The sequence below is a fragment of the Daucus carota genome, chromosome 3, assembly GCF_001625215.2.
Source record: "Daucus carota subsp. sativus chromosome 3, DH1 v3.0, whole genome shotgun sequence".
Classification (NCBI taxonomy): domain Eukaryota; kingdom Viridiplantae; phylum Streptophyta; class Magnoliopsida; order Apiales; family Apiaceae; genus Daucus; species Daucus carota.
In genome coordinates, this window is record NC_030383.2 from 8,602,538 (window position 1) to 8,617,439 (window position 14,902).

At 34.4% G+C, this 14,902-nt stretch overlaps 1 protein-coding gene across 20 annotated transcripts; it reads left to right on the plus strand.

Annotated features, from left to right (window-relative positions):
* The first annotated feature begins 1,268 nt into the window (after positions 1–1,268).
* LOC108214775 (uncharacterized) lies at positions 1,269–11,734 on the plus strand. 20 transcript variants are annotated; one of them, XM_064090591.1, is made up of 32 exons: positions 1,278–1,556; positions 1,643–1,870; positions 1,969–2,028; positions 2,146–2,276; positions 2,363–2,533; positions 2,632–3,024; positions 3,104–3,213; positions 3,296–3,367; positions 3,513–3,611; positions 4,411–4,524; positions 4,611–4,781; positions 4,880–5,272; positions 5,352–5,461; positions 5,544–5,615; positions 5,760–5,858; positions 6,657–6,770; positions 6,857–7,027; positions 7,126–7,518; positions 7,598–7,707; positions 7,790–7,861; positions 8,007–8,105; positions 8,905–9,018; positions 9,105–9,275; positions 9,374–9,514; positions 9,606–9,641; positions 9,738–9,770; positions 10,381–10,455; positions 10,558–10,614; positions 10,705–10,847; positions 10,993–11,193; positions 11,297–11,371; positions 11,469–11,734. In XM_064090591.1, the coding sequence occupies exons 24-32, from the start codon at positions 9,415–9,417 to the stop codon at positions 11,475–11,477; spliced, it is 729 nt and encodes a 242-aa protein (XP_063946661.1). In that variant the 5' UTR covers positions 1,278–1,556; positions 1,643–1,870; positions 1,969–2,028; positions 2,146–2,276; positions 2,363–2,533; positions 2,632–3,024; positions 3,104–3,213; positions 3,296–3,367; positions 3,513–3,611; positions 4,411–4,524; positions 4,611–4,781; positions 4,880–5,272; positions 5,352–5,461; positions 5,544–5,615; positions 5,760–5,858; positions 6,657–6,770; positions 6,857–7,027; positions 7,126–7,518; positions 7,598–7,707; positions 7,790–7,861; positions 8,007–8,105; positions 8,905–9,018; positions 9,105–9,275; positions 9,374–9,414; the 3' UTR covers positions 11,478–11,734. The 20 variants fall into 20 exon arrangements, with proteins under 20 accessions (XP_063946677.1, XP_063946676.1, XP_063946675.1 ...); XM_064090592.1 differs by having other exon boundaries at positions 1,281–1,556; positions 1,643–1,750; XM_064090607.1 differs by having other exon boundaries at positions 1,269–1,556; positions 1,969–2,276; positions 9,105–9,260.
* The last annotated feature ends 3,168 nt before the right edge of the window (positions 11,735–14,902 follow it).

The window sequence follows — 14,902 nt, forward strand, 5'->3', positions numbered from 1 at the left end:
CCTGAGTTGTATACGCGCGCACTTTAATACTTTTTAAAGTACACTTTAATAATTTATAAAATCATAATTTATAAAAATATTAAAGTGCGTGCCAATTAGTGAACGTATAGAATTGAGAGGAACGGAGACAATAACAATCCTTTAAAATTTTAAAAATTTATGTCAAAAAATCAAATTACCACACCAAAGTAATACTCCCTCCATCCCCCTCATTTGTTTACATTGAGGGCGGAGACTCGACACGCATTCTAATGCTCTCGTAAAATGTACACCTTCTGTCCCATTTAATTCTACACGTTTTTTTTTCACTGCTCGATACACACTTCAATGCTCCTATAAAATATAGTTCAATAACTTATTTTTAATTTTTTTTTCTGAATAAAAATATAACATTCAAACTTTTATTCAGAAAAAAAAAATCTTCAAAACAAGTTATAAAACTATACTTTACAGGAGCATTAAAGTCCGTGCCGCGTTTCCGTCCTCAATGTATATAACTTAGGGGAACAGAGGGAGTAGTTGATAAAATATTTTGAACTTTTTTTTTATGAACAAAAATTCGATGTTTAAATTTTTGTACAAAATAAATTTAAAAAATAAATTATAAAATTATGTTTGATATACGTTTTAAAATGCGTGTATGTGAAAAAAAAACTGTAAAGAAACGAGAGAGACAAAGATCGAGAGTAAAGTATACAGTCCGAAGTGACAAAGAAATGGTGTCATCCGACAGCCCCGCAAATATAAGTTCTGGGTTTCTGAGCAAATAACGTCAAGTGACTTCCTGGCTCGCTTTCCTCCTTTCTCTTACCTACTCCAATTTCTCTTCACCGAGTACGTTCCATAAAGTCCTCCTAGGGATTGAAGTCGCATTAACTTTCATTAAATCCACCCATTACATCTTCACACTAACTGCTGTATTTCTTTTCTTTATTTTACTCGTAACATCACATTGAGGCTGTTGTCCACCCTAATTTTGTAATATGGCATTTCGGTTATTGGTCGATGGATCGAATTGTTTTGAATTATCTCACGGTGAATAAAAAGTTAAATCCTTACTTCCTCCATTATAAATTACATGTCAATTATTAAAAAATTATAGATTTTGAGGAAAAAAATGATATACTAAGTCATTAATCTATATATTCTTAATTCCTGAACACAAACAAAATGGTAGAAGACTGTTTATACCCTCCAACAAAATTACCACTCAGTTCAAACATGGGCTGTTTCTGTCTTTTAAACGCAACGCTGGATGATCCAAACTCAGCCGGGTCGTGCCCGACTTGAATAGAGTTCAATTTCAAGTGAATCCGGATTAACCCATGGATATACGGGTCCTCTCACAAAAATAGTACGGCACAATCAGGTTCCGGTTTGTTCCACAATTTCAGCCGTGTGATCAGCTTCCACTGAGAATTCAAATTGGGTAGTTAATTATGATCTCCTGCACAGTCTCGACAAGGTCGTATTGTTCGAGTATCGTTGTATGATGGACAAGTATGGTTTGAAGCGGCCTCCTCTATCTCCACTGTCACCGTCGTCTATACAACGAGGTGAATCTCTTTGATCTTCGAGCATTATACGTACTCATTTGGGTTTTTGTGAGGGATCGTTGTCTTCACTTTCTGTGTTCATGCAGGACAAAGGAGGCGTATTCCTGCTAATGAGTCTAGCGATGGGTATGGAAGCCGGGTTTGCAAAGAGAATCAACACCCAAATCTAACTGCACAAAAAAGTACTCCTGGAGGTACCCCGTTTACTCTGAGTAATTCAATAAAATAAAAATAGAAGCAAATTGATCATCACTGGGAATTAGCACTGAGAATTGGCGATAAAAATTCACAGGCTAATAGTGGAACCTCTTTCGGTAATATTAACATCAAGCCTAGGCTTTTTTTAATTGTGAACTCTTTTTCCACCTAGCATATTTCCCTCTTGACTAATCGATGGTTATTCCACGCATAGGTACTACTCAGGATTTTTGCACTCCTTCGCAAAGGAGGTTGCGTGATGTTGATTTATCTGGTACTATATTTAGATTTCCAGACAAACAGTCTCCCATGACACGACAACTCTTTGAAAATAAAAATAGTAATCAAAATGTGGTTTTTCACCTGTAACCCATCGAACACCCCTGGCCAGGCTTATGGAGATGCAGTCAAGTAAGCAAACCAGGACTGGCCATTTTCAACTCCCCGCTTCTAACATCTTGCCACGCTCAGTGCATGATCCAAAGGCAAGTGCACAACACCTCCGCAACCACGTTCATCAGAGTAAGTACAATTCAGACTGTACGATTCAGTGAAGACACACGACTTGGATAATTGATACAAAATTTGTGGACCTCTTTGTACTTCAGGTATTCGCAATGATGCTTCAAGGACAATAAGCCTAATTCATAATCACAGCATTGACAGTACTTCAAAAGGGAAAGCGCATAATGGCGTTGATTCGAGGTCTCAAAGTGGTAAGGATGACGATGTAACAGTGATTGTTCCCGAGCCAGGACAGCTAGGTGTGAAAACTCCAGGTTTCTTAGAAAATCTTCTCATTATGTTTATGTATTCCACCCTATAATTGGACAGCCTGTCACTGAGACAGTCTAATATATACCTTAAATATGTGCAGAATGGTTTCAGAGTGACTCACAACGTGGAGTCAGGAATCTGATGGAGTCCTTCAACTCAGCATGTACAACCGAAGCCGGAACATCAGCCACACGAGGAGCTCCACCTATGACTGGCAACAATTCATCACAAACAGAAGAAGGTTCCCCGCATTTCTACAAATTAAACAATCAGATAAAATCAGAACTATACCTGGAGTTGTTGGAGTATTTTCTTTATCTGCTTGGGTTGGATAGTTCAGTAAACCTTTTTTGAAAAGAGTGGATACATTCGGCCCACGGTGCCTGGGAACCGAACATGATTTCCCTTTTTCTGAAAAGTGTAAATTGAAACCTTAATATTAGATCTGCATTGCAATGCAAGGTCCACCCCAATTCACATACCACATGTGCAGGTACTACTGGTAAACTACTCTTTAGAAAATTTTAATAAAAGATTTAGTCTATTCCTGTTTGATAGTTATTCCAATACAGAGAATGTTAAAACAGGCTTTCATCTCTTCGTACCTCATCCAAGAAACTGTCAAAAGGATCTCCTGATTTTATTGCCGAGATTGTGCCAAAGAGAAATCATTCTGTGCCGGGTTAGTAACTGATATGTGAATGCCTTTGTAAACAAATATTTATGATTGTCGTTTATGAAACCCATTTTTTGGCGTCTTACAGGTAGCGTGTTAATTGATCTTCCCCCTCAAAGCAGTATTAGGAGTTTCCATATTTCTATTGGATAATCACATGGTAAATTCTATCATTTTTTTTAATTGTATTGCTTTTGGTGATAAATGGACAAGCCCGGCACAGAGTTGTACAGTGGTATCCCATTTCCTTCTATGTTCTTTGAGCGTGAACGTGTTTTTACTTTATTTTTTCTTTACCTTTCCAGATTGTTGCAATGGTAGCTTTCCTCGGGTTGCCACCTCTATTCTCGGTCAATCGACAAGATATGCATCCGTTCCCGGTTGTATTGTGATCTTCCAATTAGGTATGTACTTAGAGCGGTATTCTTTTCTGTATTAATTAAATCGAATGATTTTCTTGCTTACCATTTCAATATGATTTTGTCATTGTCTTACATATAGTTCGAGAGTTGGGACCGCAATATAATTTTCTGCTCAGGTTTCTCAGACATAATAGAAATATCGATACTATATCATCATCCTCGGCTAGGAAAAAAAAATAATGAAGCAAAAAGTTTATGTGTGAAGTTTCAAAAATTATGTTAAAAACATTAGCAAAACACTAAAATGTAGAAATTATTTTAGCGAAGACTATGTGTAAAGAAATATATTTGAAATTATTACCCTTCCATATTTTAGTTATTTCAAAAATTTAGATAGAAGTGACTAATAAAATCTTATTCTTGCATTCAAATTTAATTTAGATGAATTGGCTTAAATAATTGATACAATTAATATTCTACTTAAAACTACTTAAGGTTTCATATGAAGAACCTATCTATTTCGGAATTCACAATTTCTTCCAAAAATTGATTAGTGATTAATTTTTCTTTTATATTATATAGGCACTATGAAAAATGATTTGTTGGAGGAAACAATTATTAAAAATATATAATAGACGTTCCATATTAATTCATAATATTAGTTCTGAATTTAGCTTTTCCTATATTTAATCATGGCCTTATAATCTTTTGCAATCTTAAAAACGGTTTTGCAAATCAGAGAATATAATATAAATCTATAATTTATGCATAATTAAGATGGTAAGGAATTTAAAATACATATTTAATCAATATTTATGTTGATTGAATAAAAAATTGTAAGATGGTAAGCAAACCAGGACTGGCCATTTTCAACTCCCCGCTTCTAACATCTTGCCACGCTCAGTGCATGATCCAAAGGCAAGTGCACAACACCTCCACAACCACGTTCATCAGAGTAAGTACAATTCAGACTGTACGATTCAGTGAAGACACACGACTTGGATAATTGATACAAAATTTGTGGACCTCTTTGTACTTCAGGTATTCGCAATGATGCTTCAAGGACAATAAGCCTAATTCATAATCACAGCATTGACAGTACTTCAAAAGGGAAAGCGCATAATGGCGTTGATTCGAGGTCTCAAAGTGGTAAGGATGACGATGTAACAGTGATTGTTCCCGAGCCAGGACAGCTAGGTGTGAAAACTCCAGGTTTCTTAGAAAATCTTCTCATTATGTTTATGTATTCCACCCTATAATTGGACAGCCTGTCACTGAGACAGTCTAATATATACCTTAAATATGTGCAGAATGGTTTCAGAGTGACTCACAACGTGGAGTCAGGAATCTGATGGAGTCCTTCAACTCAGCATGTACAACCGAAGCCGGAACATCAGCCACACGAGGAGCTCCACCTATGACTGGCAACAATTCATCACAAACAGAAGAAGGTTCCCCGCATTTCTACAAATTAAACAATCAGATAAAATCAGAACTATACCTGGAGTTGTTGGAGTATTTTCTTTATCTGCTTGGGTTGGATAGTTCAGTAAACCTTTTTTGAAAAGAGTGGATACATTCGGCCCACGGTGCCTGGGAACCGAACATGATTTCCCTTTTTCTGAAAAGTGTAAATTGAAACCTTAATATTAGATCTGCATTGCAATGCAAGGTCCACCCCAATTCACATACCACATGTGCAGGTACTACTGGTAAACTACTCTTTAGAAAATTTTAATAAAAGATTTAGTCTATTCCTGTTTGATAGTTATTCCAATACAGAGAATGTTAAAACAGGCTTTCATCTCTTCGTACCTCATCCAAGAAACTGTCAAAAGGATCTCCTGATTTTATTGCCGAGATTGTGCCAAAGAGAAATCATTCTGTGCCGGGTTAGTAACTGATATGTGAATGCCTTTGTAAACAAATATTTATGATTGTCGTTTATGAAACCCATTTTTTGGCGTCTTACAGGTAGCGTGTTAATTGATCTTCCCCCTCAAAGCAGTATTAGGAGTTTCCATATTTCTATTGGATAATCACATGGTAAATTCTATCATTTTTTTTAATTGTATTGCTTTTGGTGATAAATGGACAAGCCCGGCACAGAGTTGTACAGTGGTATCCCATTTCCTTCTATGTTCTTTGAGCGTGAACGTGTTTTTACTTTATTTTTTTTTACCTTTCCAGATTGTTGCAATGGTAGCTTTCCTCGGGTTGCCACCTCTATTCTCGGTCAATCGACAAGATATGCATCCGTTCCCGGTTGTATTGTGATCTTCCAATTAGGTATGTACTTAGAGCGGTATTCTTTTCTGTATTAATTAAATCGAATGATTTTCTTGCTTACCATTTCAATATGATTTTGTCATTGTCTTACATATAGTTCGAGAGTTGGGACCGCAATATAATTTTCTGCTCAGGTTTCTCAGACATAATAGAAATATCGATACTATATCATCATCCTCGGCTAGGAAAAAAAATAATGAAGCAAAAAGTTTATGTGTGAAGTTTCAAAAATTATGTTAAAAACATTAGCAAAACACTAAAATGTAGAAATTATTTTAGCGAAGACTATGTGTAAAGAAATATATTTGAAATTATTACCCTTCCATATTTTAGTTATTTCAAAAATTTAGATAGAAGTGACTAATAAAATCTTATTCTTGCATTCAAATTTAATTTAGATGAATTGGCTTAAATAATTGATACAATTAATATTCTACTTAAAACTACTTAAGGTTTCATATGAAGAACCTATCTATTTCGGAATTCACAATTTCTTCCAAAAATTGATTAGTGATTAATTTTTCTTTTATATTATATAGGCACTATGAAAAATGATTTGTTGGAGGAAACAATTATTAAAAATATATAATAGACGTTCCATATTAATTCATAATATTAGTTCTGAATTTAGCTTTTCCTATATTTAATCATGGCCTTATAATCTTTTGCAATCTTAAAAACGGTTTTGCAAATCAGAGAATATAATATAAATCTATAATTTATGCATAATTAAGATGGTAAGGAATTTAAAATACATATTTAATCAATATTTATGTTGATTGAATAAAAAATTGTAAGATGGTAAGCAAACCAGGACTGGCCATTTTCAACTCCCCGCTTCTAACATCTTGCCACGCTCAGTGCATGATCCAAAGGCAAGTGCACAACACCTCCACAACCACGTTCATCAGAGTAAGTACAATTCAGACTGTACGATTCAGTGAAGACACACGACTTGGATAATTGATACAAAATTTGTGGACCTCTTTGTACTTCAGGTATTCGCAATGATGCTTCAAGGACAATAAGCCTAATTCATAATCACAGCATTGACAGTACTTCAAAAGGGAAAGCGCATAATGGCGTTGATTCGAGGTCTCAAAGTGGTAAGGATGACGATGTAACAGTGATTGTTCCCGAGCCAGGACAGCTAGGTGTGAAAACTCCAGGTTTCTTAGAAAATCTTCTCATTATGTTTATGTATTCCACCCTATAATTGGACAGCCTGTCACTGAGACAGTCTAATATATACCTTAAATATGTGCAGAATGGTTTCAGAGTGACTCACAACGTGGAGTCAGGAATCTGATGGAGTCCTTCAACTCAGCATGTACAACCGAAGCCGGAACATCAGCCACACGAGGAGCTCCACCTATGACTGGCAACAATTCATCACAAACAGAAGAAGGTTCCCCGCATTTCTACAAATTAAACAATCAGATAAAATCAGAACTATACCTGGAGTTGTTGGAGTATTTTCTTTATCTGCTTGGGTTGGATAGTTCAGTAAACCTTTTTTGAAAAGAGTGGATACATTCGGCCCACGGTGCCTGGGAACCGAACATGATTTCCCTTTTTCTGAAAAGTGTAAATTGAAACCTTAATATTAGATCTGCATTGCAATGCAAGGTCCACCCCAATTCACATACCACATGTGCAGGTACTACTGGTAAACTACTCTTTAGAAAATTTTAATAAAAGATTTAGTCTATTCCTGTTTGATAGTTATTCCAATACAGAGAATGTTAAAACAGGCTTTCATCTCTTCGTACCTCATCCAAGAAACTGTCAAAAGGATCTCCTGATTTTATTGCCGAGATTGTGCCAAAGAGAAATCATTCTGTGCCGGGTTAGTAACTGATATGTGAATGCCTTTGTAAACAAATATTTATGATTGTCGTTTATGAAACCCATTTTTTGGCGTCTTACAGGTAGCGTGTTAATTGATCTTCCCCCTCAAAGCAGTATTAGGAGTTTCCATATTTCTATTGGATAATCACATGGTAAATTCTATCATTTTTTTTAATTGTATTGCTTTTGGTGATAAATGGACAAGCCCGGCACAGAGTTGTACAGTGGTATCCCATTTCCTTCTATGTTCTTTGAGCGTGAACGTGTTTTTACTTTATTTTTTTTTTACCTTTCCAGATTGTTGCAATGGTAGCTTTCCTCGGGTTGCCACCTCTATTCTCGGTCAATCGACAAGATATGCATCCGTTCCCGGTTGTATTGTGATCTTCCAATTAGGTATGTACTTAGAGCGGTATTCTTTTCTGTATTAATTAAATCGAATGATTTTCTTGCTTACCATTTCAATATGATTTTGTCATTGTCTTACATATAGTTCGAGAGTTGGGACCGCAATATAATTTTCTGCTCAGGTTTCTCAGACATAATAGAAATATCGATACTATATCATCATCCTCGGCTAGGAAAAAAAAATAATGAAGCAAAAAGTTTATGTGTGAAGTTTCAAAAATTATGTTAAAAACATTAGCAAAACACTAAAATGTAGAAATTATTTTAGCGAAGACTATGTGTAAAGAAATATATTTGAAATTATTACCCTTCCATATTTTAGTTATTTCAAAAATTTAGATAGAAGTGACTAATAAAATCTTATTCTTGCATTCAAATTTAATTTAGATGAATTGGCTTAAATAATTGATACAATTAATATTCTACTTAAAACTACTTAAGGTTTCATATGAAGAACCTATCTATTTCGGAATTCACAATTTCTTCCAAAAATTGATTAGTGATTAATTTTTCTTTTATATTATATAGGCACTATGAAAAATGATTTGTTGGAGGAAACAATTATTAAAAATATATAATAGACGTTCCATATTAATTCATAATATTAGTTCTGAATTTAGCTTTTCCTATATTTAATCATGGCCTTATAATCTTTTGCAATCTTAAAAACGGTTTTGCAAATCAGAGAATATAATATAAATCTATAATTTATGCATAATTAAGATGGTAAGGAATTTAAAATACATATTTAATCAATATTTATGTTGATTGAATAAAAAATTGTAAGATGGTAAGCAAACCAGGACTGGCCATTTTCAACTCCCCGCTTCTAACATCTTGCCACGCTCAGTGCATGATCCAAAGGCAAGTGCACAACACCTCCACAACCACGTTCATCAGAGTAAGTACAATTCAGACTGTACGATTCAGTGAAGACACACGACTTGGATAATTGATACAAAATTTGTGGACCTCTTTGTACTTCAGGTATTCGCAATGATGCTTCAAGGACAATAAGCCTAATTCATAATCACAGCATTGACAGTACTTCAAAAGGGAAAGCGCATAATGGCGTTGATTCGAGGTCTCAAAGTGGTAAGGATGACGATGTAACAGTGATTGTTCCCGAGCCAGGACAGCTAGGTGTGAAAACTCCAGGTTTCTTAGAAAATCTTCTCATTATGTTTATGTATTCCACCCTATAATTGGACAGCCTGTCACTGAGACAGTCTAATATATACCTTAAATATGTGCAGAATGGTTTCAGAGTGACTCACAACGTGGAGTCAGGAATCTGATGGAGTCCTTCAACTCAGCATGTACAACCGAAGCCGGAACATCAGCCACACGAGGAGCTCCACCTATGACTGGCAACAATTCATCACAAACAGAAGAAGGTTCCCCGCATTTCTACAAATTAAACAATCAGATAAAATTCTAGATGTCAATTATTTATTCTGTGATTTTTAAGTCCTGAATTTGCTGCAGGCGGAACATCAGCAAGATTGGATGAGAACTTCGATGGTAATTAAGTTATCATATTATGTATTACAGTAGAATACTATGCATTGTTATTATTTTAGTATTTGTTGACACTGTTAGCTCTTTGTTGCAATACAGGAGCCGAAGGTGATGAAGCGGTCCAGGATGAAGGTAAGATACAATAAAATACAAATGATGTTATAATAAAATACTGTGATGAATCCCCAATGTTTATAAATTTCCTAGGCAGACTACACATCCAGCACCTAAGCACAGTAGATCAAACCAGCAGCTCATACCAAGGACTTGAAACTAAAAGATCCATACAATATTATTTTAAAATAATAAAATACTGTGATGAAGATACAATATTATTTTTTTAAAATAATAAAAGGGTGACCTAGGCAATCACTTAGCAGCACTAACAAGATCCATACAATATTAATTTTAGTATGCGACTATATATCTTATATTATTCTGGGTACTTGGTGATATCTGGTATAATTTTGCAGTGCATAGGAAGACTAACTCTGATATGTAAATAGAGTCTAAGATTTTGAAAATGTAGAAGATGCTAACACAACAGAGAAAAGTTGTGATGTGCAAGAAAAGATTACATAATATATCATGTAATATCTGGAGGTATGGTGGAAAGTCTTAACACTTAAAAGTAAATTACAGAAGTAAAAATTACTGCCCAGCAGATTTTACTCAACTTTCTAAAACTCTATACAAACAAAGAGAGCAGATTTTTATAAGCTTTTTATTACTCTTGATCTAGGCCCAGGGCCTACCACCTTCCCTGTGTACTTGAAGCTTCAAGTAAATACACTTCAAGATCTTAAATTGTTGTTTGGTGTGTCCTTTAATATGTTTCAGTATATATGCCACAAATAAGATTAAACAATTGTTTATTCTGTGATTTTTATGTTCTGATAAAGCTTTGAAAATTTCTTAGATTGTAGAGGACACTATGTGCGCGATGACCTGAGTGATACTAAAGAAGCTAAACCAGGTCCTGATGTTTTTACACCTTAACTTTTCCTGACATTGCAGTAGCATTATACCATGTGATTATATTTGCCTCTTTTTCTTTCTTCTTCAGATCTGTGGGATGGGTATATGAATCTTGGACCACCACCCAGTGTCTGTCGCAAGTGCAATTCTATCATGTGGAACGAGGAGCGTAATAACAAAAGCCGGCGCAATAGTGAGCCTATATTTTCGCTGTGCTGTAGAGATGGTCAGGTCCAACTTGAGCCCGAAAAACAACCTCCACAGTATTTAAAATCAATTCTCAGTGGGAATGAAAAAACTAAACATTTCATGAAGAACATTAGATCATATAATTCGTGAGTATAAGTTGTACTTTGTCTTATAACATTCTTGACAGAATCAAACAAGTACCGAGTTTCCTGAAGAAATTAGAGCTATAACAGGCAAAGAGCTCAGGCTTAAGTTGCTTATCAGTGAAGATAATGTTAAGGTGAATAGCAGACTGTTTTTTGCTGTGGACGCCGTTGATGCAGATGCTCCTGTCTCTGCTATTTGCTCGGTGTCGGGTACATCGAGTACAACGTCCTCTATTACCAATGTAAGTACTTTTAATAAACTGGAAGGAGCATTTTCATTTTCATATTAATAAAGCTCCATAAAAGACATAAAGTGATTTCCTGGGACAAAATCTTTACTTGCAGAGTTCTGCCGTGAAACATTTAGAAGAGACTGAGACACCATCAACCTCAATATCTTCTACCAAGAGGGTGAAAGTGGTTGGTTTTTTCTTGATGCCTAATATTCATTCATTCATTACATGCATGTATTTGTGTTTAAAACCTAACCGAATACCTACACTATGTAAAATTGCAGGAACTGTGAGTTCCACTGCTGCTAATAAAAGGTGGATCCATTTGCTGCGTCCCACGCTTTGCATGAGAAGCTCTCCCTTGGATCCTCCCATTTCGTTGCTGCTATCCAGTTTCTATTATTATTCTCTGCTCAATGGATATTGTTAAACTTAGTTGTGTTTGTCTAAGGATTTCTATTTTTAATTGGTGTTTCTCTAAGGATTTCTATTACTTATTGGTGTTTGCCTAAGGATTTCTATTATTATTAATAAGTTCCATTTGCAATAAGTCTTTGTATACAATGTTTTTACGAGATAGAGCTTTCTCCATTAGAAAGAAGTGATATAATAATGCTGGAGGCCATTACCTTCTTCTCAATCATCAGGTTGATAAAGACTTTTAAACTAATACAATCTATAACATTTTTAATTCAAGTTCACGGTCTTGAACTCCTGATCTTGCTCATAACTTGGGCCAAATGCCATTACAACCTACCCAGATATCAGGTGAAAACTCAGATTTTTAAGATTAGTGCTTTGTATTTGGAGCTTTTAGTGATTAGTACCTTGACAATTATCCGAGCTTCTGTTCTAATTTTATTATGGGATTTTACCTCTCATTCTTGGCAGCTCAAAGTGAACAAAATGTGCACAACGTTCACTTTTGTATCTGGGTAAACAATTCCTCACTTTAATCACTTTTCCTCACTTTATTCATAAATCGCAGACGCGCAGTGTGTAAACATTTGATCTAATAGCGCTGCATGTCATTACCTTTTTCTTAATCATCAGGTTAATAAAGACTTTTATACTACTCCCTCCGTCTCAATTTATAGGTCCATCTTGGAATAAACACGCATATTAAGAAAAAAGTTGGTTAGATAGAATCTTATCTCATGTATCATTAATTAGCGCATTGATAAGTGAGAATATAGTTGAGTTTCAAAAAAATCACAATAAATATAGGGATTTAGTGCATTGAGAAATGAAAATAATGTTGAGTTTCAAAAAAATCACAATTAATATGTTGATAAATTTGTATTGAAAGAAGAGAGGGACAAGTGTTTTGGGACAAATTGTTTTTCCAAAATGGACCTATAAATTGAGATGGAGGGAGTAATACTATTACGGTGATGCATCAACCGAGATTGTAGGTTCCAAGATTACACGATATACTTGGTCTCGATCTACTAATGGAACAGATGGCTTCAATCTTTCAACTAAGGCACCACATATTTGTGTTTTCAGATGCTAAATCATATTCAACAACTACTGTCTTGCGGATCCATTATGAGAAATTGAGTCCAATGACTAATTTCAATTTTTTTTTCCTACACAGGCACAACCATTCTTGGTGGAAGCCAGGGAAATTTCTTTTCTGCAGCAAAGCAAGTTTATGGCTCTTTTCTTTTCTGTGTGGACCATTGTCTCCTTTAATTCAAGCAAATAGTTAGTGAGATAGAGTTTTTCGCTTCATTACTAAAAAGATTTAGATACCATTAGAATAACACAAACTATGGTGTTTACGTTTCGTAAAATAGTAAAAGCCAGGAGTTAGCGAAAGGGACACGTAACAAAATACAGTTAACATGAGATTATTGGATATGAACAGATAAGTTAACACTTATAAAAATATGAAAGCAACATAAATTACCCGTGTGCGAAGCACGGGCAAGATATGCTAGTTGAACCTAATATGTGATATATGGTTAATCTTGGAAATATGAATTTGAAATATGTAAATGAGAGTTGATTTTGATAATATATATTTACGAAAGTTGAGGTGAACAAATATTTTGAAACAAATTTTTTTCCTTCTAAAGTGGACATGTATTTTGGAACGGAGGGAGTATTTAATATTTTAAAATTATAAAATATACATTAATTTAATATTTTATAGCAATAATTTAGAAGAGTTTGGATGCTAAATTTCATATATTAATTTTAATTATTTTTGAATATAAAATTATAATCTTAACAAATTATTTTTTATAAAAAACAAAAATTAAAAAACCACTCATTCATATACCATTAATAATTATTTTATGCACTAAAATTATCAAGTTTTATTTTTGATGATCGAGAAAATTTGCTTATATTTATTATTGGTGTGTGATTATTGATGATCGTTTATATGTAGCAAGCGACGTGACAGTAGAATAATCGTGATTGTAAATGACATCGACATTAATGAAAGGCGTTAATAATGATGTCAAAAGATTCATCAACTTGATATGAGTGAAAAGACGATGATAACATACTCCGTATATATTTTGACAATTCTAAATTTATGTTTGTGAGATTTGTTATAAGAAAATAATGATGTGTGATGTTCAAAATTATTGTAGTTGAAATAGTGATTATGTTTAATATAAATTATAGTTGAAATAATGATTATAATTAATATAATTATAGTTGAATGGGATGGAGGTAGTAACCGGTAATTAATTTTATGAAACAACATGTACCTGGCCGGTCATACCATTTCATTATCCCTTTTATGATTATGATAATTATATAAACGGGTACAATTATATTAAAAGCAACAGATAGTAATACAAATCCCCTTTAGAAATGTACCTAAAAACAATACTGATGCATACACAGATAAATTTTTAAACCTTTTACCCAGAAAACATAAGAGATGAGGACTACTGGACTAGTACTATACTCCAGTAAATACATGTGTTTACGTAATACAGTACTTGTCTACACTCTGGACAGCGTTCAGTTGCTGGTCTGAATCTCTGAGATGACGGGACATTCCGATTCACATAAATCCCAGTGTTTTTATTGCCGGTTACAGTACCACTTTGCCATCTTCACAGTCAAACTAATGAGTAAGGATTTCCCGTTCTCATCATTCAATAAAATATTACTCCCTTCGTCCCTCTAGGTTGTTACGTTCACTATTTGCACGCATTTTGAGGCTTCCAAAAAGTATAGTTTCATAATCTTTTTTCAAAATTTTCTTTTTTTTAATAAAAGTTTATATATCAAATTTTTATTGAGAGCAAAAAAAATTTGAAAATATATTGTGGAACTATACTTTAAATGAGTGTTGAAAAGCGTGCCAAAAAAGAATATAAAAAAATGAGGGGGACAGGGGGAGTAATTAATTATATATTAACAATAATTTAAATACAAATCATCAAAATAAAAGTAAAATATCAACCAAGAACCTAAACGACATCACCGATCCCTGTATGTCATCATCCATTTCCATTTAGAGCTCACCCTCACCTCACTCAATACATCATGGGTCCGCTAAAGTCTTGTCGACAGTCTTAAGAGCTTAGACTTGGCCATACCATGATCCCCATTAAGCCGCAGCCCGATCCTACTAGATCCCACTTATACTCGACCCATCTCTGCGTCAATCTCCGATCCCAAAACTCTTCACATTATATTTAATAGCATTGATTTGTAGTTAATTTGAATTTTAGTAATTTATATT

Excerpts from the sequence above, each read along its gene's own strand:
- LOC108214775 (XM_064090607.1), top strand. The coding sequence starts at position 9,415 with ATGGAGTCCTTCAACTCAGCATGTACAACCGAAGCCGGAACATCAGCC. Across the intron at positions 9,771-10,380 it reads TGAAGCGGTCCAGGATGAAG|GCCCAGGGCCTACCACCTTC; the intron begins GTAAGATACAAT and ends CTCTTGATCTAG. Across the intron at positions 10,848-10,992 it reads TGTGCTGTAGAGATGGTCAG|AATCAAACAAGTACCGAGTT; the intron begins GTCCAACTTGAG and ends CATTCTTGACAG.